This window comes from Nomia melanderi, chromosome 14 (assembly GCF_051020985.1).
Source record: "Nomia melanderi isolate GNS246 chromosome 14, iyNomMela1, whole genome shotgun sequence".
Classification (NCBI taxonomy): Eukaryota; Metazoa; Arthropoda; class Insecta; order Hymenoptera; family Halictidae; genus Nomia; species Nomia melanderi.
In genome coordinates, this window is record NC_135012.1 from 3,972,258 (window position 1) to 3,998,751 (window position 26,494).

Genomic DNA, 26,494 nt, shown 5'->3' on the forward strand with positions numbered 1-26,494 from the left:
AGCTGGAGTCGGGAGGGTTAAATCGATCTCTCTGTCGGCACGGGCGTACCGACACGAGGCGGCAGGCGTCGCGTCGCGTCGCGTCGCGGCTGGAACGATCGACCGAAGGCGCGTCGTTTTCAGGCCTCAGTCGCGTTCCGACCATCGCGCATCTAACGTCGTGGCGCGTTCTTAGTCGAAACGAAGCTCCTGTTCCTGTCCAGCTGCAGGAAGAGCCGAGGAAGATCGCTTGGAGAAGCGATAAACCCGGGAGAGCCGAGAAAGAGAGCGGTTTCTTCGAAGGCCGGCAAGCAGTTCCGCTACCGAATCGAGCCGATTTTGAGCAGCGAGCCGGGAAGAACGGCAGACACAGGTCCTGAAGGTGAGTCCTTGTTCGCTAGCTTATTTACGCTGCCGGCGTACTGTATACGGAAGCAGAACCGGATCGAGACAGCTTCAAGCGATAAATAGATGACACAGAGACGACGGACGTTGACTTTCGATCGATCCGCACGGCCAACCGGGTTTTCTCGCTGCACAGAAAATTATAGGATTATTGACAGGCAAATGCTTGCTCGTTGGGAGGGTCTTCACCGGAGGGTGGACTGATCGAGCTAACTAGCCTCTCGTAAATTGATATTGACAGAGCTCGTGTGAAGGACCTCCGGTCCCGCGGGCAGACTTTGTTTTGTCTTGGCGAAGAACGAGTTTGCAGCACAATGGGGAACACCTGTTTTCAACCACTTTGAAGCTGCAGGGAACACGGTGCTGCTGGCAACGAAGCCACGGAGGATCCTTCAGAGTCCGTTGTTCCTTTTCGTAGGGAAGACTGTGCTTGTCTTCTCGGAGTCGAATTGGTTCTTTGTTATCCATGATTTAAGTACTGAAAGACAAACTTTTGCTTTATGGAATGGTACCGTTTGTTGTCCATTTTTGAAAGGAATATTGAGATCTGTTCGGTGGTTTAACGAACGAAATGCAATCGTTTGGGTATTCAGATTTATAATCGTATATAACTTGCAGTTTGAACTATTTATGAGATTCCGAGGCAACGTTTACCGTTCTCCTGGTGTTTCTATTATTCGCGATCACGAGGACAAAGCATTTGCGTCGACATCCTTGCGCCAATGAAAATTACCGGCTCTGTTTTGATGTTGCTCCCCGATGCTCGCGAAGTGGAAAGGAAGAGGCGACCCGTCGAAAGTCCAATACCCGTTTTAAATCTACCGAGCAGCCGCTTTCGAGAACAGTCCGCGTCCCGTAGGCACCGAGGAACGCGCGAACTCAATGGGGCCCTGACCTTGGATAATTTTTCAACAATTGTTTTCCAATAAAACTGGATAATTGTATTACTCGTTAATATTCTGATATTCGCCGTCGTATACGCGAATGTTCGCTTGCTGAATTATCATCGGCGTTATGTAAATATAATTTCGGTACAAAATTTTATGCCGGTTCCGTTAATTTAATTTTCTTATTTCCGTGTAACTTTGTTTAGCGCAGTAATTTGATTGTAATAATGTACAATGAACGAGAAAACGAGTATAGTCTGTATCAGAAAAATAATATATGATCAAGGAAATATATAAGCAATATCTTTGTTTAGTATGTTCTATCGCCAGGGGCACTCTGTTCGCGCATTCCGTGCCTGCAGTTCGCCGTATATAAGACACGCGTTTCACGCAGGAAATACGAACGGCTACCGTTTTGAAAATAGACCATAGCCACGATGTTAGTGACCTACGTTTATTTCACTGTTACTCGGTCAGGATAACACGGCTCACCGTAGACTGATATCGCTACGCTCATTACGATTGTACATCTTAACCCTTAATTAATATGAACGTTCAAACTAATACAGTCGTCGCAAAGAAAATTCCAAAAACTAATATTTATTGTAGCTATTTAATTAATATTGCCAACTAAAGACTGATCGAACAGTATCTACCATAAAAATATGAAAAACCTCGTGAGCCAGAAATTTGGGGCAGTAATGGACGTTCTATAGTAGTTAAGGGTTGAAGTCTTGGTTTCGCATAGACTGTCTAAAGTTCCAAGTTCGATTTAGAATGAAGAGACAACGGAAAATGAACGACTATTAGTATATATTACAGAGATGAAAAAAATAACAGCTTGGTTTGAACAGAATAATTACCTTACGACTAGTCTCCATTCTGATCATAAAAATCACGGATTCCGCTTAACAGCACCTTATTGTTAGTAGCATACGTCACTTCACGGATCCAAAAGAAAAACATGTCGAAGAATCTCCACAGGCGTCAGAGAAGATACGGCTACGTCACCAAGCGATTTAATCTCCTAAATGACGCAACAATGGAGCCGCACCTGCAGTCTGCACGTCTGCATTTTGTGCCCGAGACGAAACGTCGATTTTCCGTGACCTCTCACCCCCACGACTACAATGGAAATCTTCGTATCCTCGAACTTATCCTGAACAGTTCGCATCGTTTTCGATGAAACTTCTTAACAGCTAACTAGAAGAGAAAAGAAGTTTCACGTTTATTGCCTATAGTTATCTATATCAATCAATATTTATCTATTGCAACGATCAAATGTTCTTAATAGAAAGATAATATTTATTTTCGTGCAAAAGTAACTCGACGCGAGAAACCACCGGTTGCTTCATCAAGAAATAAACTAGGCGAAGCTTTTCTCGACAAACCACGAACACAGGAAAAAATCAAATACAGGATAGGCTGTACTTGTAACGCTTCCTAGACAAATGACCCGCTAGGAAAGTAAGGCAATCGAGGGTTGGCGGTTTTAACTACCATTCGTCAGCAACTTTTATGTGAACCGTAACAGTAAAAATAACTTCTGATAACGTTCGCCAGTGAAAGCAATTTTGCCGGTAACGTCCAGTCGCGTTGAATTGGTGTTTTCTTGAAATCGCCTGGTTTTGCTTCCGTTTAAACGCTCCTATCAAGTCGCTCGCACTATCGCGCGTTTATGAATGGACGATTACCAGAGAGCTCGATGGTTCCGTTAATTGTTTATCTCGGCAAAAGTTTCAGTGGATAGACTGTTTTATCTATGTTTACACTGGGCGAGCGAATATTAGGGGAATTCTCGAACAGCGACGTAACCGATCGAAAGAAATCGTTCTGTTTCGTCATGTTTCAATTCGCAGACGGTGATAACGCCCGACGCGACAATCTCGCGTATCGGCCGATCGACGATTACACCGTTACAACGACGCGTATCACAGTTTTGCGGTCAGTGTCGTATGTTTGTGACGTTCAACGTTTTCTATCTCGCACAAAGAAAATTAGATTACGTGTCTGTGTTTCAAATCGTACGCGCGGCGTATGATAAAGGAGAGCGGCACGGTGTTTCTCTTGAATTTGCATTTTACGAAGATGATTGATAAACCAGCGACACTTGACTTTGACATTGACATTCACCGTTACCAGCTACATAGCTGACTACGAAATAAAGGTTCAAAGAGTTCAAAGTTTTTTTTAGCGGAAATAGAAAGAGACGGAAAACTGATTAATCAGGCAACGTAAGAATTAATATGAAGTGAAATGAACGAAAACGCAGAATTTTCAAATTTGAGAACCGGTTGTTTGATCGGTACGATCAGTGTTAACACTGGATCTACGGAACGAGTCAATTCGATTGATATTGAATTTTATAAGCATTATTCGGTAAATGGGTCGATTTCTATTAACGCAGTTGTGCGAATGTGTATCCTAATTGTCTGCTCTTAAACCTCTAATTTCTACGATGTAAATGAACGGATAACAATTCTAAGAACAATAGAACAAACTGTAAATGTCAGTAAATCTAGTGTTAATGAAGTATTGTAATCGCGGAGATTACTGCAGAAACGCCTGTCACGAGCGTGTGAACGGTGACTCAACGATCGACGGCCAATTAGCCGTTCAGAGATTATTATAACGAGAAATCACGCGGATCCTCGCTTTACTCGAACGTGACGAGCAGAATGATAATCGTTGTTAGGGACCGACGCAACTTTTGACGCGTGAAACGAGAAAAAATTGGATCGAGTCGCGACAGAGACGGATTCTGCGACAATGAGTAATTGCCATTGTGTCCGTCCTGCTGTACACGGTGACGTTACGCGCGGTTATCAACCAGATTCCTCGGAACCTTATCCTCCGACGATTGTGTCGTAATAGGAACTAGACCGATTACAGTTACCCGCGCGCTGCACCGCGAATCGAGACGCGAACGCGTATGTTCAGGAAAAAAGCGGAATACAAAGTTCGATTCAATGTAATTAGCTGCGCTTACTACAATCTTTGCGGATCGGAAATTCTGAATTTTAATCAACTTCAATTCTTTCGAATATAATCAAAGATTCTTAGTGTGTCCTTTAGAAACCGAATTTTAGCGATACAACTGTAGTTTAACAAATGTTCAGATTTGGAGTACTAAGTCGTGGACAAAATAATTAGTCGAACAGCAAGAGATCGGCACGTAGTTTCCTCTTTTCCTATTAATTAAGCAATTAATGTATAATTTAGATTCATACGTTGATTTTCTATGTTTCTAAGAATCTTCGTCCGCAAAGGGTTAACGTTAAATTTGCGGAAGTTTAGTGTATAATTTGTTCCTAGAGAAATTGTTGCTCATTTCGATCTCGGAAATAGATTCAGAAATGCGCAATTATTGATATTTAATTGTACGAATGTTTCAATAACGGTTACAAGATTCAGCTTATCGCTACATTCACTCATAATCCTATCGAAATAGTCGGCTGATCGGTAATTATCTTGGTCGTCGCATGAGACGAAATTCCATAATTCGTAAGCCTAGTGTTAAAAGTGATACCACCGGTTCGATTTGACGCGGATAAGCGTTCCTCTTCAAGGAATCGCAAGATAAGCGCTCGAACGTTCAGCTGGCGTTCTATGAAGACGCGGTTAACGCGTCGATCGAGATGTTCGATCAAATTGTGTCGCGTCGTATCGAATATTGCGTGCGTCAAAGACGGTTCTCGATTGCCGGCCAATATAAAGGAATAACCGGCGGCCCGTCTGTCCTTAATTTGCACTCGCGTGACGACGGGGGTCCACTGCACGTGAATCGCTTATGCAACCGAGCGCAAAGTCCCCCGCGATCGGTATCGATCGTGATTCATTATCGAACGATTTCAGGAATCGCGGTGGTCTTGTTCGTTCTTTCTTTTCCTGGAAATTCCTCCGAGATGAGCGACATCGATGAAGGGAATGCTTGGTTCGCGTAGATGCGGAACGTTTCGTTTACTCTTGGCCAGCAAGGGGTTCGAACGACACGCGAGTTCGAATGAAATTGCAGTTGAGGTTGAAACGAAATGAGATGCACGGTAGGAAAACCGTGGAAATAATTTCTCTGTTACACGGAAGCATTCTTAACGCTAGATTTACGAAATTCGTCAATTTGAGGGATATTGAATTTTTTAAACATTACTTGGCAACAATTTAAGTGGGCTTTGATTAAAGTTTGCGAATACACATAATTCTCTGTTCTTGAAACGCTAATTCTCGTGATCTATATAGACAAAGATGTCTTCTAGGAACAATAGAATAAAGTGTAGAATAAATATCTGTAAATCTAGTGTTAACTAGAAATTACTTGAAAACGATTACGAGAAAACTGATGCATCAAAATATTTAGTTACGTGGTCAGTTAAATAATAGTTTAACTTAAGAGCTACGATACCAAATCATTGCTAATTAATTCTATCACTCGCGTTTGTTACGATAAGCAATTTGGTGAAATTTCGTCTGAAGCGTTCTAAGTTCCTCTGAATATGAGAATATGATATGGAAAATCGAATGTATATATTGAGTAATGTCAACGTTTCAATGTTTCTTTGTAGAAGAAAAAGCTATGACCGTTTCACCATCGAACAGCGCCTATTAACTGTGCAACTAATAGCTCTGTAGTAAAAATTTCGGAGGTATCAGTCGTACGAGAGGAAAAAACGGAAATGCGCCGCGTCCTTTGCACAGAGAATAGTTTGTTAGCCGATTAGTGCGTCCGGAGTAAAATTAGAGATCGTAAAAGAGATAATTCGAGAAACCTTGCGGCGGAAAAGTACGAACAGGAGGAAACGGACGTGTTTTCCCCGTAGCGATGCGAGAGATGCTTCGAGAAGAATCTTCTCTACACCTAACGCGAGCTGTGCTTCTTCCAATTATATAAGATATCAATCGGCTCGCTCGCTCGCTTGCTTGAAAACGAGACTGAATCTATCCCCGCAATTCCATCGGACGAATTGACTTTTCAATAGATTCAATTCGATCAAACCGACCGGCAGCTGGTTCGTCGAGACATTTCCACGGGTATTTTCCATTTTGTTCCTTGTTCCCCGCTTTTTCCACAAATTGAACCGAATCAAACTAAATTGCTACTGACCGGAGTAGTCTTCCGGTCACGAACGGAAAATTGTTGGAGGATTAATTCGTTAATAAACTGAATTGCGGGCGAACCGCGGAATACTCGGTTATCAATTCATCATCGTTCATCGTCGATCTCTTAACGAGGCTGAACTACGACCTGAACATCTCGAATACGACGAGGCAAAATGTTCATGGACTCTAATAGATTTTCTTAACATCAGACAGTTCTGCGATGTATTCTTTAATTAAATATCTACGATCTATAAATTTAAAAAAATTGAAAGTAATCTTGAACTCTAGAGAAATAGATTGGCGTCAGTTCCAAAACAAGTCATAACGAACGTTTCGAGAAAATCAATCCGTCTCTTCTTCGTTGATTACCTATTTACCTGGTTTTTACTATAAGCATTAACTAACATATGCGTGTTAATTTTCAAATGAATATTCATTATTGGTAAATAAGCCTGAGTGAACTGAACATTTACATCAATAATTCATACGGATAACGTTAAAAACACACTTAGGCTGTATCGGAATTCACGGCGTTAATTATCGACGCAACAATTGTCAAATCTAGAGAAAGCAAAAGGTTCGGGGGAACGCGATTGCTGGCTCTCGGTGATCGATCAGCGGATACCGCGTGCAGAATGTTCGGGCTTCTCGAAAATGCCGCGTAGAAAGTTTACGTCCTGCCACGGAGGCGGTCTCGGACACGAAATTACAGTATCATTAAACTATGGTATTCCACGGTCTCCTTCGGAACACATGTTCGCGGCCACGGTATCCAGCGCACGGTGAATTATTCAAAGCAGAGATATGTACGACTGTCTCATTCGCGTTCGATTCACCGTCATGTTACATAACTTTCAAATCATCTGTCGACGTTCATTAGGCGTCTACTAAATTTCTTAGACGAGGCAGCGCGAGGTATACCGTCGAAGCCATTACAGCGAACATTGTATCACAACGACCACTCGAGATTCTTGGATTCGTGGAACGTCTTTGTCCTTTGGGATGCAATAAAGAGCATATCTTATCTAATATGTAGTAAAACGTATATCAATTGTAACGTCTGATCGTTGTCGACAAAAAAAATCAATTTACGATACGATCGAGAAGTCTGCAACCGAATTTTTTAATCCAGTAATCGGTGTTTCTATTAATTGCATTTCGAATGATAGCTTCGTTCGAATTTGTAGATTATGAACGAATAAAACTTGCTAATTACGAATACATCTATGTAACTACTTTATCTAATGATTCGACAGTTTGATCATTGGAACACGAGCTTTTTAATCAAGAAATCGGCGTTTCAATTAATTCCAGTTTGAATAAGTCCGGTTGACTTTGTAGATTATAAATAAGTAAAGCTAACTTGTTAATCATGAATATATATATATTTATATATACGTAATTATGTTTAAAATTTTTCTGGAAAATACTGCCACGATAAGGAAACTTTTGCGAGATAGTGTACGGTGGCTCACGTGACACGACAGAATAATTCGTGTTCCTTTAACGGTCTGGCATTGAACGAGAAGGAAAATGGCGAGCGTTCGAAGCGATTACAGGCTGGCTGATTTTTCTTTTCCAGAGCGTAAGATGGTGACCAAGTGCGACAGTTTCGTTCTGAGCTGACGAGGGTTTCTTTCGAGGTGAGGTCGGGATTGACTAACACGTTCGAAGGAAGAAGGGGAAGTTCTCGCGGCTGAAAGGCTCGTGCATTGTGGCTGTTGCAGCGAGACGCATAGGAAGGCAACATGGATCCTTATTCGTTGAGGTCAGTATTGCTGCGGGCTCGCCTGAAAATTGTTCGATTCATTATCGGGAAAAGAAACTTGTTGCTATTCGTATAACGTACGTACATCGGTAAAAATAATAAAATAAGTATTTATAATAAGGAGTAATACATACCTGTAAAACAGTCACAACGAAACATACGAGCATCATGCAAGGTAACGATAAAAATTCATCAAATTTTAGTTCGAACTTCAGTTTTTTGAAATTGTAGTCGAATCTACGTTGAAAAGAGAAGATAATCGACTTTGATAATTATACAGATGTACGTTTGAAGTTTCCTTCTCAACGTTAGAAACAAAAATGTTTCCAGTCTGTGGAGATATTATTTTCGAATTTAAATCCGAATGAGATATTATTCTGTTAACAGTTGTTACGCTTCAGAGCACACAGACACAGTTCAAATAAATTATTAAGCACTCCAGATTATTTTGTAATCTGCCAACAATGCGGAGTTATTTTACAGTATCCCTAACGATAATTAAAAACGTTATATCATAACATTTCTTACATTCTTTCATTTTCCTTCTTAATACAGGATGTGCAGAAAATTCAATAATCTTAAGATATTTTCTCTAAATTCATTCACTCAAATATTTAACACTACAAATGGTGTCACAGTGGAGCCTACACAGTACAAAGGGTTAATGGCATAGTAGTTCTATCGATCATAGACGAGAAATAAATCACAGGGCAAGGGGTTAACAGTGATCAGCTGAGCGTCACAGCTGTAGTGATCCACTGCTGCATGCACGGTTCGCATTGGACGAAGATCTTCTACTTACCCGACTGTGCTGGCTCCAGGTAGAAGATCATCGAAGTTCAGGACAGCCTTTCCAAAGATCGTTCCCAAAGACTTTGTCCCTTCCCTTTGTCCTCCGGCCGGCGAGTGATCCAAGGATCCCATCCAGCCTTAGTTCTCCTCCCTCCTTCCGCTTCGGCTGCATATCGCGACCTTTCCTGGCACAGAGAGCATTGTGTTACACATTTATCACAATGGAGACAGGCGATCGTCCCGTCGTTATTCAAGCCGAAAAGTTTTCTGTTTTATTCCCGGCATGGGAATGCCGCGCCGAGTGCATTCAATTCGTCTAATGGTCCTTAACGTTTCCATTGAACCACGCGATAAGCATAATCAAGCATGGCCGCGGCTGCCGTCTATGAATTAGATCTCTCGGATTGAACATTCAATGGAGAACACTGCACGCATGGTTTTCGCGCCGTTCGAGGAACTCGCTTTGAACGCTCGCGGAAATACGGAGTTTCGAAATCTAGTTCAGTAACGGAGTAATTAATCCACGAGGTCGTTGAATTAATATTATCATTTGAAATCTATCGCTGCTCAGATGACATAAGAACTATTAAACGTTCGATTAATCATTGAAACTAAGAACTGAATTATTTGTCGAGTTTGAACTTCGCAATTTTTTGAAAGTGTATCTTATTAAAATTATTGGTCTTATTATTATTATTATTATTATTATTATTATTATTATTATTATTATTATTATTATTATTATTATTAATACTATTATTATTAATACTATTATTATTATTATTACTGTTGTTGTTATTGTTATTGTTATCGTCTAAAAGTTATCACTGTTCGAATAGACTCAAAGACAAGAACACCGAACATTCCATCGACGATAACAACTGAATATTCAATCGCGTGCGAAGTTCTCGGAAACATTCGCCGTTTATTGAATTTATCCGGTAACATTTATCTATTCTAATTCCGTGACAAATATCGTGGAAGTCTATTGTATTCAAATTACCGGACATAACATCATCATTACTCTAGCCTAAAATCTATCACCGTTCAAATAAACTCAGTCGCTGAACGTTCCATCAACGACGACGATTCAACGTTCGATCGATGATGTTAGAACATCGACGCCGAGGTCCTTGGAAATGTTCGCCGTTCGTTAAATTCGTCCGGTGGCATTCATCCAACCTAATTACATTAACCGAGGAAATAGAAGCGAGTTAACGGTGTCAGGCAATTTCTCGATCGAGTCAAACAACTCGCGCGGCGGACACCGTCGCCGGCCGACTAATCATTTTAATTATGTCTTCATTATCGAGCCGTATTCGCGAGCTCGTCCCGGCTCGCTGTATAACAATGCCTAATGTTCCAACGACAACAACACGCGCGTCCGCGGCATTGTTCCGCGGCAAGCGGTTCTCAAAACTATCGGTCTCGCCGGCTGTCGATCGTCTTCCGTTTCACAACAGCCCCGGGGCCATCGAGGATTCACATGATGACACCATCCTCTCGATTAAACCGCGCGCCCGTTGTTGTGATTCCCCTCGGCGTCCTCGGCCGGCGAATTTTCGAATCTTCGAAAGTGTCCTTCGGAACGCCGATCGAAGCGAGCGCGTAATCGAAACGGACACCCGGCGATCTTATTACTAATTCATAAGTTCGATTGAGCTGGTAAACGTCGGTTGATAAACAATTGTAACTCGAACGCTCGCGCTGCCGTTCGAAAATACGCCGTGAAGCGCCATGTGAACCATGGTTCGAATGTTTCCAGCGGTGGAATATGGGAATGGACGCTTCGTACTTTTGTACTGTTAAGTTTAACATTAGAATGACTTTGTACTGTTATGATTGACACTGGAACTACCGGGATCAAAATGAGGCATTCCTCGTTCTTTCTTTTCGTAGTTAGTAACACGTTGAATGCCGGGTCACCGATGATCAACCAAATTACTATAGTTCATTTCAATTAAACGACGATTATTTGATAATATTTCTGTATTATAAACAATGCTTCCGAACGCGGTGATATTGAGCAAGCTCAGCGTGCAATAATAATAACGCATTTCAATGATTTAATATTATATCTTTTCCATTTCGTGTATTTTGCTCTATGAAATGGTGCGTTCAACGTGTTAAAAGGATAAATGTCCCACTGAGAAATTATTGCAGACATTGATTTAGCGATACGCGAGCTGAATTGCAAATTAGAGTCTCGATAGATGCACTCTTGGTGCTTCTATAGGAATCTTAATAAGTCAATTTAACTGGTCGGTAGCTTTAATGTTCATTGGCATTACTGAATTACGACTGGTTTCAGTTTGATCGTTTCCTTGGTGTTTTGGAGGTATTAAATATTCGAAATGCTTTTGAAACTGGTTTCACTTGAATATTATAATAAATATCTGAAGAAACTGAATGTATCGTTAGAATTTCTCTAGTGATTATTAATCGTGTTGAATAGTGTTGTATGGGATTAAGATAATTCAATATTTTGATATGTTAATGGAGATAATTAAGAAACAGGATTGACCGCAAGTTTACTCGATGCATGTTTCAATGCTGCAGTTTCCATGCAGTTTCGTTTTTCCGTGGAAATATATACAGAAGACGAACTCCTCGACTTCCGTGTCGTTTCCAGGAATGTATGCGCATAACAAACCAAATAGTTATTCGCCTGTACTCGCTTTCACGCTTGCATTACGCGTTTACTTTCGATTCGTGGATCGCGTGTACCACAGATCGTTGGTCGAATTTACTTTGCAACACTTTGTCGGCGAAAGAGGAAAAAAAAGGAAATGGGAGAAAAACGCTGCGCGAGTACAACGTTAAGACGGATATTCCTCGTGGAACCAGTTTCACCGGTGTAAATCACGTCCGTGCTTTTATCTAGCGCGTGAAAGGAAATCCATTCTTCAAATCACGAGGCAGCTCGCTTCGGTCAGCTACTGATTATCATTTCGTGAGACACTGCTAGATCATCTTACCTCGTCGCGATCTTCAGTCTCTTAACGCGCGATGAACGCGAATAAAACCTGATCAGAAAAAAATTTTGAAGTTAGTGGAAATCCTTAAACTTGCTGGAAGTTTAAATTTATTATAATTGATTCGTTAATTCTGTTAATTTATTATGATGAATAGAACCTGAACAGAAAAAAATTTAGAAATTAATGGAAATACTTAAACTTGCTGGAAGTTTGAATTTATTATAATTGATTCGTTAATTCTGTTAATTTATTATGATGAATTGATTATATGTATAAGTTAGTTTGAATTCATTTCATTTAGAGCAATAGAATATTTGGAAATAATATTAATAGTTGATAACAATACTTTCACGATTATCCCATTCGAAACGGGAAATCTACCTATTGTTCTATTATAATAAATTCATACTCAGCGTTCGCAACGATATCCGCGATTCTTAACGATTTCCAGAAATATTGACCTACATGCAATGTTACACTTGATCCCATAAAAAGGAATCAAACCGAGACACGTAACTCGATTTAATTTTAGCAGTGACCGTTTCGCTACCGTGTTTACGATGTCCACAAACTCACTTTGGAAATTAACACTAGAACCACCGGCTACGTTGAAACACTTCCTCGAGAAATGATTGAAAAAGCTGTTTTATCAATACCTGAACTGAAACATGAAACAATTGGAATATTAACGCGAATGAGTCTCACCTATGACCCCAATCAAATCGTTATAATTCACTATACTCTTTGAGGTACACGATTTTGAAGAAAGTAACCCAAGCTACAGAATTGACTATGCCACACAATTCGTTAACCTTAATCGCAACAGTCCCAACGACATACTAATGCGTTTTGACTTGTATAAATTCTTGTTTCCACTTATCTACGTATTCACCGTTAGTCCATAGCATTGCTAATTGGATGAAAAGCTTTTAACAAAACAGTAAACCCACTATCAATAACTTCAACTTTTAAAAGTTCGTCAAAATACATCCCACCATGTATAAAAAGCTAGACAAAAGATGAAACAGTTTTTAACCCACCTAATCACAAGGAGTTAAACAGTGACTATTTGAAAACATTTCTATATTATAAATAATGTTATAAACTTGCATTAACGCAATTCAATCCAATAATTCAATATCGTAGTTGTTTCATTTCACGTTTGCTCCGCGAAATCGTGCGGCGTTCGTCGCGTTAATTAACGCACGCTTTTAACTTTTATAAAGAAATTTGAGAACGGTCAATTTAAGTGCTCGGTAGTTCCAGTAAAGTACGATCAACGGTGCTACCGAATGATTCGTCGCGAGCGTGCGTTACGCAAACGACGCAAGTTAATGGCAAGACGAGAGCTGTAAACGCGAGCTGTCCAGCGGGTTAACGATTCAAAGTCAACCGGATAGCCGGTTCCTTTCCGTTCTATGCAAATCGCAGACGTTAATGGAACCGAGCGAAGCTTTAATCCGCCTGTCTATTCTTTCCACCTCGTTTCGATCCGAGCCTCTGTTGACGATCTTCAAGGGAAACCTGATACATCACATTCTTTTCTTTCGTCTCTTTTATCACGGCCACGGTACGTCAGCTGACGGTAAAAACTCTGCATCTCTTCTTTTTCTTTTCCTCTTCGAATTGCGATGATAAGTTTGAGGAAGCTTCACCTCTTTTTTCTTCGTACACGTAACACCTACTTCGCTCCTTTGTCTGGAATATTTTGTGACGTCAATCTTCTTTTTTTTAGAGAAGGCATTTTGGACAAATTTTATTTTTCTACAAAGTAACTCCTGATTTAACTCTTTGCACTCGGAAGTATTTCGTTAGAAATATTTAACATTTTATAACTAGACACAAACGATATTTCTTCAAATGAACCCAAAGAAAAATCGCAAGTGAATTGAGAAACAAAGCATTATATACAGTTCAATATTGAATATCAAATTTTATAGTTTTCCTATGTTAAATGAAGTGGTGACTGAGTCACCTCTCAAGTGCAAAGGGTTAAGAGTAATAGAGAAATTTAATTTTTCTGAGCAGAGTCACTCCTGAATAGTAATAGAAAGACTTAATTTTTTTAAACAGAGTAATTAGCGATTAAAGAGTAATAGGAGGAATTAATTGTCTTAAACAGAGTAATTCATAATTGTAGAGGAACAGAAAACTTGAATGTTTCTAAGATTAATTGATTTTGAAGAAATAACAAAAGAATTCCTCGGATGAGTAAGATTGCATTGTCACGGCGGTACAGATTCAATTTAAGTTCTGCTTGGAACAGATGCTTAATTACCCGGGCCGCCATTCGTTCGTGGACGTTGTCACGCGAGTTTTCAAAGGAAGCTCGTCCCCCTTTTTCTTCTCCCTTGTTTTTCATTAAAAATCGTGACGTCAGTGGAAGCCAATGACTTGTTAAGGGAGCTTGACCGTGTCCGGTCGCATTCTTCCAACTGCGATATATAGGAAACACGCGTGTATACCGGTAGCCGTTCCACTTCGCAAACCATTTACAATCCGCCGGTGAATAGGTCAATCGCTGTTGCCAAGATTAACTTCTTCTTCTTCTTCTTCTTCTTCTTCTTCTTCTTCTGTAATATCATTTCAGGTTCGTGACGAAGACCGATCAATCGAATCCGACAAATCCAAATGTGATTCATTTGTTTTTGATATAAATGAATTGTTATTTGTCTATTGTCAGTCTTCAACTTGTCGAAGATTTTCAATAGAATACGACAGATCTAACTGTGATTCATTTATTTTTGATATAAAATTGTTATTTGTCTATTATCAATCTTCAAGCTGACGAAAGTTTTCAGTAGAATTCGACAAATCCAAATGTGATTCATTTGTTTTTGACATAAATGAATTGTTAGTTGTCTACTATCAGTCTTCAAGCAAACGAAATAAATAAATAAAACATTGCTCCCCTATTATTAATCTCCAAGCTTCAGAGTAAACGTAGACAGAACAAGTAGCAAATTCTTCTTCTTTTCCATTAAATTACTAACGACAGAGTAGTTTTATCATTAATTGCAACGTCGATGACTTTCAGTTACGGCAGGTGCTTATCTTATCATCGAGTGTCATTATCACGTGGCCCCATGACGAATTTCGAATCATCCACCGTTTCTTTCCCCGTTTCTCGCGCGTATCGCTGGCAACATCTGTAATCGTGTCAAATCGATCGTGTCTGGATGTGCACACTTTAGAACTTTAATTGATTTTCAAGTGTTTCGATCCGAGGAAACACGTCAGTAAACGTCGAGCACCATTCGATATAGCACGATAGAATATTTTAATGTACAGGAGTATGTTTTCTGGACACTTGAATAGTGATAAATTAATTAGAACTGACTCATTCTTCTTCCCGTTAATTGGTTTCCAAGTGTTTCAGTGGAAGACACTTGACATTTGATTTTTTTTCGAGCGTTTACGATAAGCTTTGCTTTGCCACGATCTAATGAATGGACTTGTTGAAACCGATGATTAGAAAGTCATTAGAAAATTTGGTTGTAGTTGTCGAAAGTAAAAATTAAATGTTTCTATTATTTCTTCTAATAATTTACTTAACGACAAATGTTTCATCAATTTCCATTACGATATCCATTATTGATATAAAATACAATGTTAGAGCTTCCTAAATGCTCCTAAATAAATGATTAAAACACGTTAACATATTACCCAATTAATCCCTTGCCTTATAACACACGAGACTCATGATGAATATTTTAAACAGAATTCAACAAACATAAATATTACTAAATACTTATCAAAACGAATTAAATAGTATTCTTCTGTTATCAATTATTATACTTCAGATTATACATAGAACATACCCAGAATTTCTCTTTTTCAACAAATTATTAATGCTGTGTGCAAATAAAATAGCTGTGTCAGTCATAGTTAAGAAATAAATTAGCAAGAGATTAAATAACCTTGACGCAGTTTTCAAAATGAAAAATCTGATGACCTAACACCGAACGAGTCGTCTTTCGAAAATTGTATTTGCCGCTGATTTTCGCGTGAGCGTCATCGCGGCGCGCTAACAAAAGGGCAAAGTTGCCAGCACGCTTACGTCACCGATCTATTTCGCTAACGCTTCTATTCTCGGAGAACGCTGAAATATTATTGGGAAAGTGTTTCCGCGTGAAAAAAAAAAGAGGAAATGAGCTTATCTGTATGCAGCGAGACGCGTGACGGACTGTCTCAGTGTGCATCCGGATCTCGCGCAAAGATCCGCGGCGGTCAAGGAGTCTGGATCCCGTCATGATAAGGACGTTTCGGGAAACAACACTGTCATTCGATTAAACGGAATCGAATAGAGACTACTCGTGCATATGCACGACAGCATATACGCACAGTACGTACAGCTCGCAATTCTCAAAAGATAACCTTCCATCTTTTCTGTGAGTAGATTTCAATCTAGGTGTTTAATTTCCAAAATTTGGAACTCTGTACCGTTTCGAAACTCTGAAAATTTGAAGAAACAGTGTCATTGATGCAGAATAATCAGTAACTTCTTACCACGTTGACCACTATGTAAATTTTGAGAGTTTTGTATATTACTTGTTCTTTTGTAATAAAAGCAAATGGTATTAAAATTGGTTATTAACGGTTTGGCATCATAATTCTCGAGTTACACTATTAATCAGTTACTCGTGTTATTGAATATTTTAGTTTCGACATCAGTTTCCTTCGTGTAATTGTCTTCAAGGTGTGTGGAAGCCTCCGGTCATCGATGACCACGTGGCGGTCAACGTGTTAATTAGTTCATCCTTACTACTTTCCATTCGATCTTCCATATCTCTTCATTCATCTCAAATATCCTTTTGCTAACCGAGTTGCATCACGCTTGCGTATGTTGCACAGACGGATTTTTGAATCGCATCCAATGGGTGTTCAACGGATGATCGACGAATTATCCTGGTTTCGCCGCGAAAACAAAGGGTCATTTCTAAAATTGATCTAACTCTAACATATCAAAAATGTGAATAATTTTTCGATTATCTTCACATAGGTCTACGATATCCAAAATTCCTCCGCTGATTCAATGAGCAGTCTTCGACTAACATTATTCCTAAGGATATGCACTCGCTCGCAAAAAGATCTAAACGATGTTATGTATATTCACGATCCAAACAATATTCGCGCGTTTATGTAACGCGTCTGTCTAACAGAGACTACGAGTGCAGAAGGAAGGAAAAAAAGAATCGGAGACTCTGCTCTTCGTTGGTTCAGCTGAAAGCGAGTACACGAGGAAACAGTATCGTCTTGACAAATTATTATTAGACCAGCGATCGGTGACGCTGTTAGTCGTCGGAAGAGGTTCATTTGTCGAATGCTCGGTCTTTAAACTAGACTCTCGTCGAATGTACAGTGTTACACAGAAACAGAGCACGAGAATCGTATTCGATTTTTCGCAGTACATTGCAATAAATCCTCTCGCTCGAGCTGTTATCAAACAAACAATCGGGCTCGCGTTGTCTTCGAATACTTTCCAACCGGTTTCTTATCATAATAGAATTATCGTAATACACGCCTGCCTTTAATTTACCAGCCATATATTAACAGATTCGTGATTCGTTCAAATTCCGAGAGGGTTTGCATTATCTGGCATTGCTTGGTTCTGACATAATTCGGCACCGATTATGTCGCGTGAACTTGCAACGTCGCGTGAGTTTGCGAAAACGAATTGTTTTTGTCCGCTATCTGTTTAATGGGCGGATGAAAAAGTTCATTTTCCATTTGAAGCTTATCTAAACGCATCGTTGTAGCATCGGGTTTTCCTCTCACGGTTGTAAACGTAAGTATCTAATAGATGATAAAATTTTATCATTAAGAAGTTAAAAATATTCTATAGAAAAGAAGAATCTGGTTCACTTGACAGGGTGTTGTACTATATTGTACAGTTTATTGTTCCTAGAGCAATTGATGTTCGTTGATTTGCATAGATCTTCAAGATTAGATGAAAAGTAGTTAAATAAAGATTTACAAAGTAGCAGCTGTAAAGTTCAATAAGTCATGTTGACGCGTTTCGTGGACGAAGCATTAAGGAAGAATAATTAGTGCTCGAAGATAGCCGTTAACAACGAATAAATTCTTGCCACTCGAGCCATACATGGCCAGGCAACGATGCAACAAAGCGTCTCCAGCTTTCTATCGCTTATTTGTTGAAAACGAGGTACTAAATTTTGCAATTCTCGCGGCTGTCCGGTCGAGGGGATTTCTAAAACGCGATTGGCCGTCGACCGGCCGCGCCAGCAACGCGTTTGCACGGTAACGAGTGACTGGTAACGTCGACAAAGATGCTTTCGAAACAGTGTTCGTCAAGGCAGATCGATAGGAAAGGAATCGCGGTGGAGGAGAGAGGTGAATATACAGGGTGCGAACGAAATATCCACCGTGAAAGTTGTTTGTTTTCGAGTCCAGCTTTCGACGTGTTATTTACAACCATTCGAAATTATCGAAACCCGTCGTGCGGAAAGTAAATAAAACCGATTGAGCTCTAAATATCTGCCAAACGAGAAATTCGATAGTTTCATCGCGAACAAGCGACAAACAGGACAATCGCAAGATATGAATAAAAGCGTTAAAATCGAGACAATCGAAACCAGAAGGCAAACAGGGAAAAAAGAAGAGGGAAATATCTATGTGAAGTTTTGAAAGCGGAATAGAGATCCAGTAAAACATGAATCGGTTCTGCAGCGCGTAAAAGCCTAGCAATGTCAACATTGTCAAGCAGATTATAAATCAATAGGCAGTCGTTCGACTGGCGGAAAAAGAGTCGTTTCACCAACGTTATTAATTCATCGACGACTCTCGTTCATTCGTCGCAATCGGCTTCTTTCCTCGACTGTACCATTGGCCAACGAAATTACATAACGAGATCGTGTTCGCGATTCCTCGTTGGAAATCACGGTAGCAAACGGTGTTCGGTTAAATTGAAACGATCGGTCTTCTGGCTCGCGAATTATACAACCTCGTTATCTTGCAACAATGCTGCGCGCTGAACCGGTTTAACCCTTCCGTTCAAGCGTCACCGGGTACCAACGAGTCCTGTTGGATTCGTCGTCGACGAAATCGTCGAATCGACGCGCTTTAATTGCCCGGACAGCTAATTGCGTCTAGTTAAGACCAGTCAGCTTGAGCGAGAAACGCTTCCCGGTTGTAATTGAGCTCGGCGAGGAGAATCATGCGGGTGTCGTTACCCTTTCTTGGAAATACGATGCCAGTTCGTCGATAAAAATTAGTTTGGTGTAGATGCAATCTCTGGAATCTGTTCGATCCCGTGAAGATTACACTTGAGAGAGATTCTTAATTCATTGAAGAGCATTCCTAGCGTATCGGGAAGATTGGGAACAATACTTCTGACAAGGCTGACCGAAACAATACAGTAGCAGCTTTCTCCAGAGAGTATTGATTCGCGCAGACTTCTTGGATTCTGAACGAAACCCTCGGTATCCGATGGAACAGGTTTCTCCCCTTGGATCTACGACACAGTGGAGAAGAATATATGAGAAAGAGCTTGATAAGGGGATGAAATTTAGCAGGGAGACTGGAACAGATACGATGTACTCTGAATCTACTCAGCACACTGGCCATCTAATATAAGCTTTTCAAAGATAGAATTGAATCACCCTTTCTATTAGTGAAACAAAATTAAAGAGAGTATTGTATAAAGAGTCCTGATAAGAGTAGCTCCAGACTATCGATCGCCAGAATCTGGTCCAACATTCTAGACCCCGTTTGTTGCTGAACGAGTCAGTAAATCGAAGAAGCAAAGATCCTGAAAAATATGAAAGGTTTCAACTGTTCTAAACACTGCCGTCAGACTCTGTCATCAAAGAAGTCATCTATCTCTAGACTGTCGAAAGCTCTGTGCAACGAACCCGAACACGTTTAAATTTACTCAGACGTTTGGCAACGTCAAGGTGACGAAGTCTTGCGAGCGGCACGCCAAGAAAAACATTTTTCTCCTAGAAATGAGATCTAGAAGAGCCACGCGATCTCGGGGGTCGTTGAATCCTGTTTATCGCGGCATCTCGCCGAGTCCGTCTGCGCGGCTCTGGCCGTTGTTCCGAATCGATCCCGGCGTTCCCGGTCATCGGTCGGTCGGCCGGCCGGTTCGAGCTGCATCGGCTCGCCGTAATAAATCGCCAGCTGCCATAAATCTATTCGCAATTAGCGGGGCAGACGTAAACACCGAGCAACGCGTGCTCGATAAAGTGGCTTGCCCCGGCAGGTCGTGATGTCACCGTTACGAAAGCCGGCGGTATTATCGGTCTGACATTGCGAATATTCGACAGGACTTGTTATCTTGCTGCGTACGTGTCTCGCGATGATTTCGCGGCGGCACAATGTCTCCGGAGGTTTTCGCGATAGCCTTGAGCCCCGATCGAGGATAAAAATACATGTAATTAGCCTTATAAGTATAGATTATTCGCTAGAAATCGACTTCTCGAGACGGTGTCCCGGCTGTCCATCATTGTTGCAATCGATGACAAGTGAAATTTTCTTTTAGACACGCTACAGTCAATTTTCCATATGTGTTCTTCGAACACAAATAGTAAATGACAGGCTTTCTTAACCAATTCCATCGTTGATTTCTCATGGAAGCTAAAGGAACCGTTCTTCAAAGTGTTTGAAGACTTTATCGCCTGAGGTGCGCAATCTTACCTACAATCTACTCATCTTCACTTATCTTTGTCTACATTTTTTTGGCCTTATCGCCTGAATTAATTAGTCAGTCGCGCATTGAACGACTTTCCCGTGCCGAGGAATCGCTCACTACAATGTTGGGAGCCTCGTACGACTGGCAGGTGATATCTTCGTCATGATCAAAGCATCGTCATCTAGGTTTCCTTTATTTTCATTCGGTGGTAGTCATAGTCGAGCGGCAATCACTTGTACTCGGGTCCCGTATCGCTGAATCCGGCGTGTACATGGTGGTCCAGAGTAAAAACGTTCGTCCTCCGTTTCAGTGTTGAGCGCGAGGCGTCGAAGAACATCGAGGAGAACGAGCGAGAGTGTTTCAAGGATGCGATCGTGTCGAGCAGAAGTCTCAACAAGGGCTTCGTCGAGAAGACCGAGATTAAGAATGCGATACCGGAGGTACGGATCGAAAAGACGTGTCTTAGACTACGAATCTTCCATCTTTCGGCATACAGATTTCAAGCTTCCAATCGATTACATGTCTAGATCGCCGCCTGCTTCATCGCCGCGTCTTTCCACATAGCGGTCGGTCTCTGTATGGCGTACTCGGCGATTCTGATCCCGCATCTGGAAGCCGAGGACGCGGAACTTCACGCCACCCAGGAGCAAACTTCCTGGATAGGTATGTAGCACTCAATGACGATGACGCAACGAGCGAGTACAGTATTCCGTGTGTACAGTGGGATCTCGACTAAATCGGGAAACGAGGACGGAGCCTCCAAGAAGCGATAATTGACGCGTTTCACGACCGGCCGATGATTTTATTAAGATTCCCTAATGGGAACTCGCAGACGCAATGTAACAGTTAGATAAGAAGGGATTTATCGAGTATGTTAATGCGACCAGTTCGCGTGTGTGATAACGCGTCTCTCGTCTCCTGAGATTCCATTCGTGACCTAGTTCAATGTTACCGTCTCCGGCTACGTTACAGAACTAGGATTCTCTCAACAGGTGGTAGAGCTAAGTGGAAACCTCTTACGACAGGAAAAGCTTAAAGGCAATTAACAATTTCAGCTAGCGTGGTGGTAGTATGCGTCCCGGTGGGCTCTCTTCTCGGAGGCTTTCTGATGGAGACGTTTGGAAGACTGAGGACCCTGCAACTGGGCGCAATCCCGTGCATCGCGGGTTGGATACTCATTGCCCTGTCCAATAGCTTCCCGATGCTTCTGTGCGGTCGCTTGCTGACTGGCCTCGCCACCGCACTGTCCACTTCGCCCGCCATCGTCTACATCACCGAGGTCGCGCGGCCGGAGCTCCGGGGTTCGATGATATCCTTCGGCCCAACTCTGGCTTCGTTCGGTATGGTGCTGGCGTACTTGAAGGGTGCTTACATACACTGGCGGATAGTGGCCTGGTGCAGCACCATCTACGCCCTCGTGCCTGTCTTTCTGGTGCAACTGTTCGTACCCGAGTCGCCGGTCTGGCTGGTCTCGAAAGGTCGCTACGATCAGGCGAAGGCAGCGGTAGAATGGTGAGCAATTTTTTGAACACGCGAGCCGCCTTGTTCCATTGCTTCGTTAGAAGTCTTATCTCTACGGTTGACTGGATTTCTTGAAGACTTCATTGATCCTCTTCATCCATGTACAACTGCAGTTGTAGTCAGTCGCGTGAATGATAATGTTGCGTTCGCAGGCTGTACAAGTTCGAAGGGAAACAGGGGAAGATGGACGTGGCCCAGGCGCATTACACGACCATAGTAAAGGAGAACGAGATCAAGATGAACGAGCAGAGACACAGCAAACACGGCAGCGCGTTCCACAAGCTGCGAGGATTCATGAAGCCCACCGGCTGGAAGCCGATAACCATCCTCTTCCTGTTCTTTTCTTTCCAACAATTCTCTGGCATCTATATCACTCTGTTCTACGCTGTCACGTGGTTCCAAGTAAGTCATACTCACCATTACTGTCGAAGCAAACCGTTCAATCGCCAGGACCTTGGTTGGACACTTATCTTACGGTTGTCTGTATTTCAGGAAGTCGGCTCAGGCGTAGATCCGTACATAGCCTCAATCTTAGTCGGCGTAACGCGTTTCTTGTGCTCGATGGTGAATACGTGGCTTCTAAGACGATATAAGAGGCGAGCGTTGTGTATCATCTCGTCCTTCGGCATGGCCCTCTGCATGGGCGTTTCCGGTTACTATACTCTGTTGATTAGAGACGGTGATCGTTCAGGCAATTGGGTACGCACAGTTAATGATATGGATGTTCGTTTAAATCTTGATTCGACGAATCTTATTAGCTCACCTTGATTCTACCCAGGTGCCTGTGGTGTGTCTGCTCCTTTACGTCTGCACCTCTATGGTGGGCATGCTGACCATCCCATGGACAATGACCGCTGAACTTTTCCCCACTGAGATTAGAGGAATCGCTCATTCCATCAGCTACTCGATAGCCAATCTGTTGCTGTTCTCTGCTCTGCAAAGCTACAGGAGCTTGCAAGATTTCCTAGGTGGTACGTATAGCTTCCAGATTGGAGAATCTCTTGTTTTCCAAGGTCTTTCCAGCGTCCTCCATTTCTTTATGAGATTACGCAGCAATCAGCGAAGCTGTTGCATTGAAAGGTTACCAGCTGATCAATCTTCGAGTATCAAACTCATGAAATCTTCACGTTCCACAGGATCCTACGCGGTACAGTGGTTTTTCGCCGGCGTCTCCATCGGGTCGGCCGTATTTGTTTGGATCCTCCTGCCAGAAACTCACGGCAAGAAGCTCTCCGAGATCGAGGAATACTTCCAGAACAATTTCCTGGCCATCGGAGCCGAAGCGAAGGCGAAGAAGCAAAAGAGAAGAAGACGGACCAAGACCAATGAGAAATCGTCGGCCACGCAGCCGCTGAACCCCGCGAAACCGAAACCTGTGCAGAACGTGTAAGAACAAGGTGTCCTGAATCGTACGGGCTGGGACCGCGACGAATGATTCCTGGCCAGGATTAGTAATCGTAAGTAAATAACGTTCGCTCGACACGTGACGCACAGGAATTACGTTCTATAGTTAGCTTCCGGAGAGAAGACAGGGAACGATGATAAAGTAAGAGTTTTTACGAGCAACGCGCACCGATCACCTATGTTTGTATCTTTAAATAATCGTCGATAATAGTGTACGGAGTCGTGGGTAGTGTTCGAGAGACGCGTTCTACGGAACCGCGTGGTTCCGTACTCAAGCTTCGCTTGCGCTTCGATGTTAGAGGATAAAACACGATGAAGAAACGCTTTAATCGCTTGGCATCGATCGTCTCGTCAACACCGGAACAATCCTTGGGTAGAAACGAAGAGATTAGTGAAGTATAGGTAAAGAGTGACGCGCAGCGCGGTCCAGTGAATTCGTTGTTCACGATAAGAAGACCCAAGTTACAACAGGCGCACAACAAATAAGATGATCGATGATACTCGCGACGCGCACTCATGACGTTTGCGTAGGGTGGCGCGAGGGATTTAGTTGTACCAAAAAAAGGAAAGAAAGATGGCAAACCGAAGATGACTCTACACGCGACACACAAAACAGTATTACATGTTGATCTGATACAGTCTTCCGTGCGATTGTCCACGGTTGGCCGTAGAAGAGACGGATGAAGATCGTTCGTGCACAACGTTGGCTAGACGGCGGCTATGGTGTTCCCTTTGCGCGCCGTTTCTATGGTGATTCGTTGTTCCCCGTTCGTCGGGCGGACAGAGCATTCCTTCCTCGGAAATCGATTTAAACAACTTCGCTGTGATCTAACAATATTCACAAAGAAAGTCTTATGATAGTGTATCGTGCGTGCCGGCCTGGGTATTGTTCGAATGAACTTACCTCTGAAAACGGTTCGTTGAACGACAAATTGTTTGATTTTTATGTGCGTTCGATGGAAATAATATTTTACAAAGTTATCCTTAAGCGACAGAGTCTTTAATATAATTCACCGTTTAAAATATTATTCTCCATTCTGTGCTTTGCATGCCCAGGTCCGGCAGCCTATTTCACCTTTGAATGTTTTCATTTTCAGTGAACGTGCAGGGTGACTGGAAATACATGATATTAGTTTAATATTCTATGTAGGAAAAGGTAGACAGACCTTTCTCGCGAGAACTACTCTTCTTGATCAAAGAAATTCATTATCTAAGTCCTGAAAGTCTAAAGATTTCTAACATAAATGCTGCCTTCTGATTAACCGTTTAGTACAGTCAGGTACAGACTCGTGGGAATGATGATCACCCACGCATTTGAATCATGTATTTTGAGGCACCATGTAGTGTGCAGAGGTGCTATGTTCGGTGAACATCCACTTTGATTCATTTGACTTACGGACTAGTTTCTACGGCACCTATCCATTTGAACAGGTACTTAAGATTACGACCTTTTGTACGACGTTTATTCACGTTTAATATCCTACATTTACAAACCCAACCATTTTTCAATACTTTTGTACTCCATTGTATACCAGAACGAACTACTCGCGGTCTACGATAGACTGCTAACCGGACGCATAACGCGCTTTTTATAAATTGTATACAAGAAAATCATACAATGTGATCATTAGACTGTGGATCCGTATAGACATTTATTTATTTGCGGACTAGTTTGTCGGAAAAAATATTATTATACACTGATGTGTTCAATCCATTGTTCAGAACAATATCAAACTTTCTTCAAGAGTTCTATTTTAATATATTGTCTATAAATATACGTTACTCCTATACAAATTCCACAGTCTAGTAGTTACAAACAAGGTATAGAATAGATCTAACATTTAATGTATTTCTGTGTCATATAAAGAACAAATTCTCAAAACCTTTAAGCGCCTTCCCACTAATTGCATTAGCTTAATTGTCGTTCTTAGATCCACCGGTTTGAATCGTAGAGGGCGCAAAGACAATAAACGGTTCGCGTTTAGACGGTAATGTAGAACGTTTGGTAGAAACTTTCCAAAATGTTAGATCTATTCTAATCCGTGGTATTACTTACAGAGCTGTGGCTCCTAGATGTTTGCACGAATATTCTATTGCTGACTTATCGAACGTACTTTTATTAAATGTGATAACCTCGTAATCCATGGACCAGGTTAAACGGAAATTATCGATAAAAATCGTGGCCGATCGAGCTCACCTTGTCAACGGCAGATGGCGTCCTGTCCAGTGGAAGTTGCCGATCGATTTTTATCGGCACAGTCCGCTTGTCCGTGAATCGTTTAGAGAAATTCAAATCCCACGGAGAAACCAGTAAAACACAACCAAATTCTCGATGATCGTGTCAGGGATACCTGGGAAATGGTGAACTCGCGATTAATCAGTGATCAGGAGAACAGATGAACCGCTAGCTTAATTTCGAAAGATCGTTGGGCAGATTTGCGTCGAGGTTTTTGATTCGACAAGTGCCTTTCATTTTTCGACTATTCGATGATTATTCGTAATGATATAAGTGTGCAAGCATATGCGAGCAGAGTAGCGTTTGGTGTTAATGTACTTTGTATCGTACTATACGGCATGCTTGTATTCCATAAGTATACATGTACGTATGCATACATATGTACCTACGTCTATATGTGTATACCATTGTAAAATTTCATAAAATGTTTCTAATAAAATCGTATTTTTGGAAACCACAAACGAGACTGTTCATTCACTCGCAGGAATCCCCGTAGAGGTTAACAATAGATTTATTTTTCATATTGGTTGTTTATAAACATTATTTGGTAAATGTTCTTTTTATATAAATATGTGTCCTAATTATCTACTTTCAAATCTCTAATTTCCAAGATCTAAATGAACCAGTATCGATCTTTCGTATTCGTGACGGTCGTAATCCTATATTTTACATAATGAAAATGAAATGAATCTTATAGATATTGTTATTAGAAATTATAAACTACGATTTTATAAATTATAATCGAGATTTTAGACTTTTTGAGGAAACAGAACT

At 41.4% G+C, this 26,494-nt stretch overlaps 1 protein-coding gene across 2 annotated transcripts; it reads left to right on the plus strand.

The window, feature by feature from the left end:
* LOC116427100 (facilitated trehalose transporter Tret1-2 homolog) lies at positions 1–26,181 on the plus strand. 2 transcript variants are annotated; one of them, XM_031977061.2, is made up of 9 exons: positions 1–361; positions 7,948–8,133; positions 20,870–20,999; positions 21,087–21,222; positions 21,615–22,071; positions 22,233–22,482; positions 22,573–22,779; positions 22,859–23,051; positions 23,217–26,181. In XM_031977061.2, exons 2-9 carry the CDS (start codon positions 8,114–8,116, stop codon positions 23,468–23,470), a joined length of 1,647 nt encoding a protein of 548 aa, XP_031832921.1. In that variant the 5' UTR covers positions 1–361; positions 7,948–8,113; the 3' UTR covers positions 23,471–26,181. The 2 variants fall into 2 exon arrangements, with proteins under 2 accessions (XP_031832921.1, XP_031832920.1); XM_031977060.2 differs by lacking the exons at positions 1–361; positions 7,948–8,133 and adding an exon at positions 16,017–16,248.
* The last annotated feature ends 313 nt before the right edge of the window (positions 26,182–26,494 follow it).

Coding starts and splice junctions, on each gene's coding strand:
- LOC116427100 (XM_031977060.2), top strand. CDS start 16,226: ATGCACGACAGCATATACGCACA. Junction 16,249..20,869: donor CACGACAGCATATACGCACA/GTACGTACAGCT, acceptor CCTCCGTTTCAG/TGTTGAGCGCGAGGCGTCGA. Junction 21,000..21,086: donor TTAAGAATGCGATACCGGAG/GTACGGATCGAA, acceptor TTACATGTCTAG/ATCGCCGCCTGCTTCATCGC.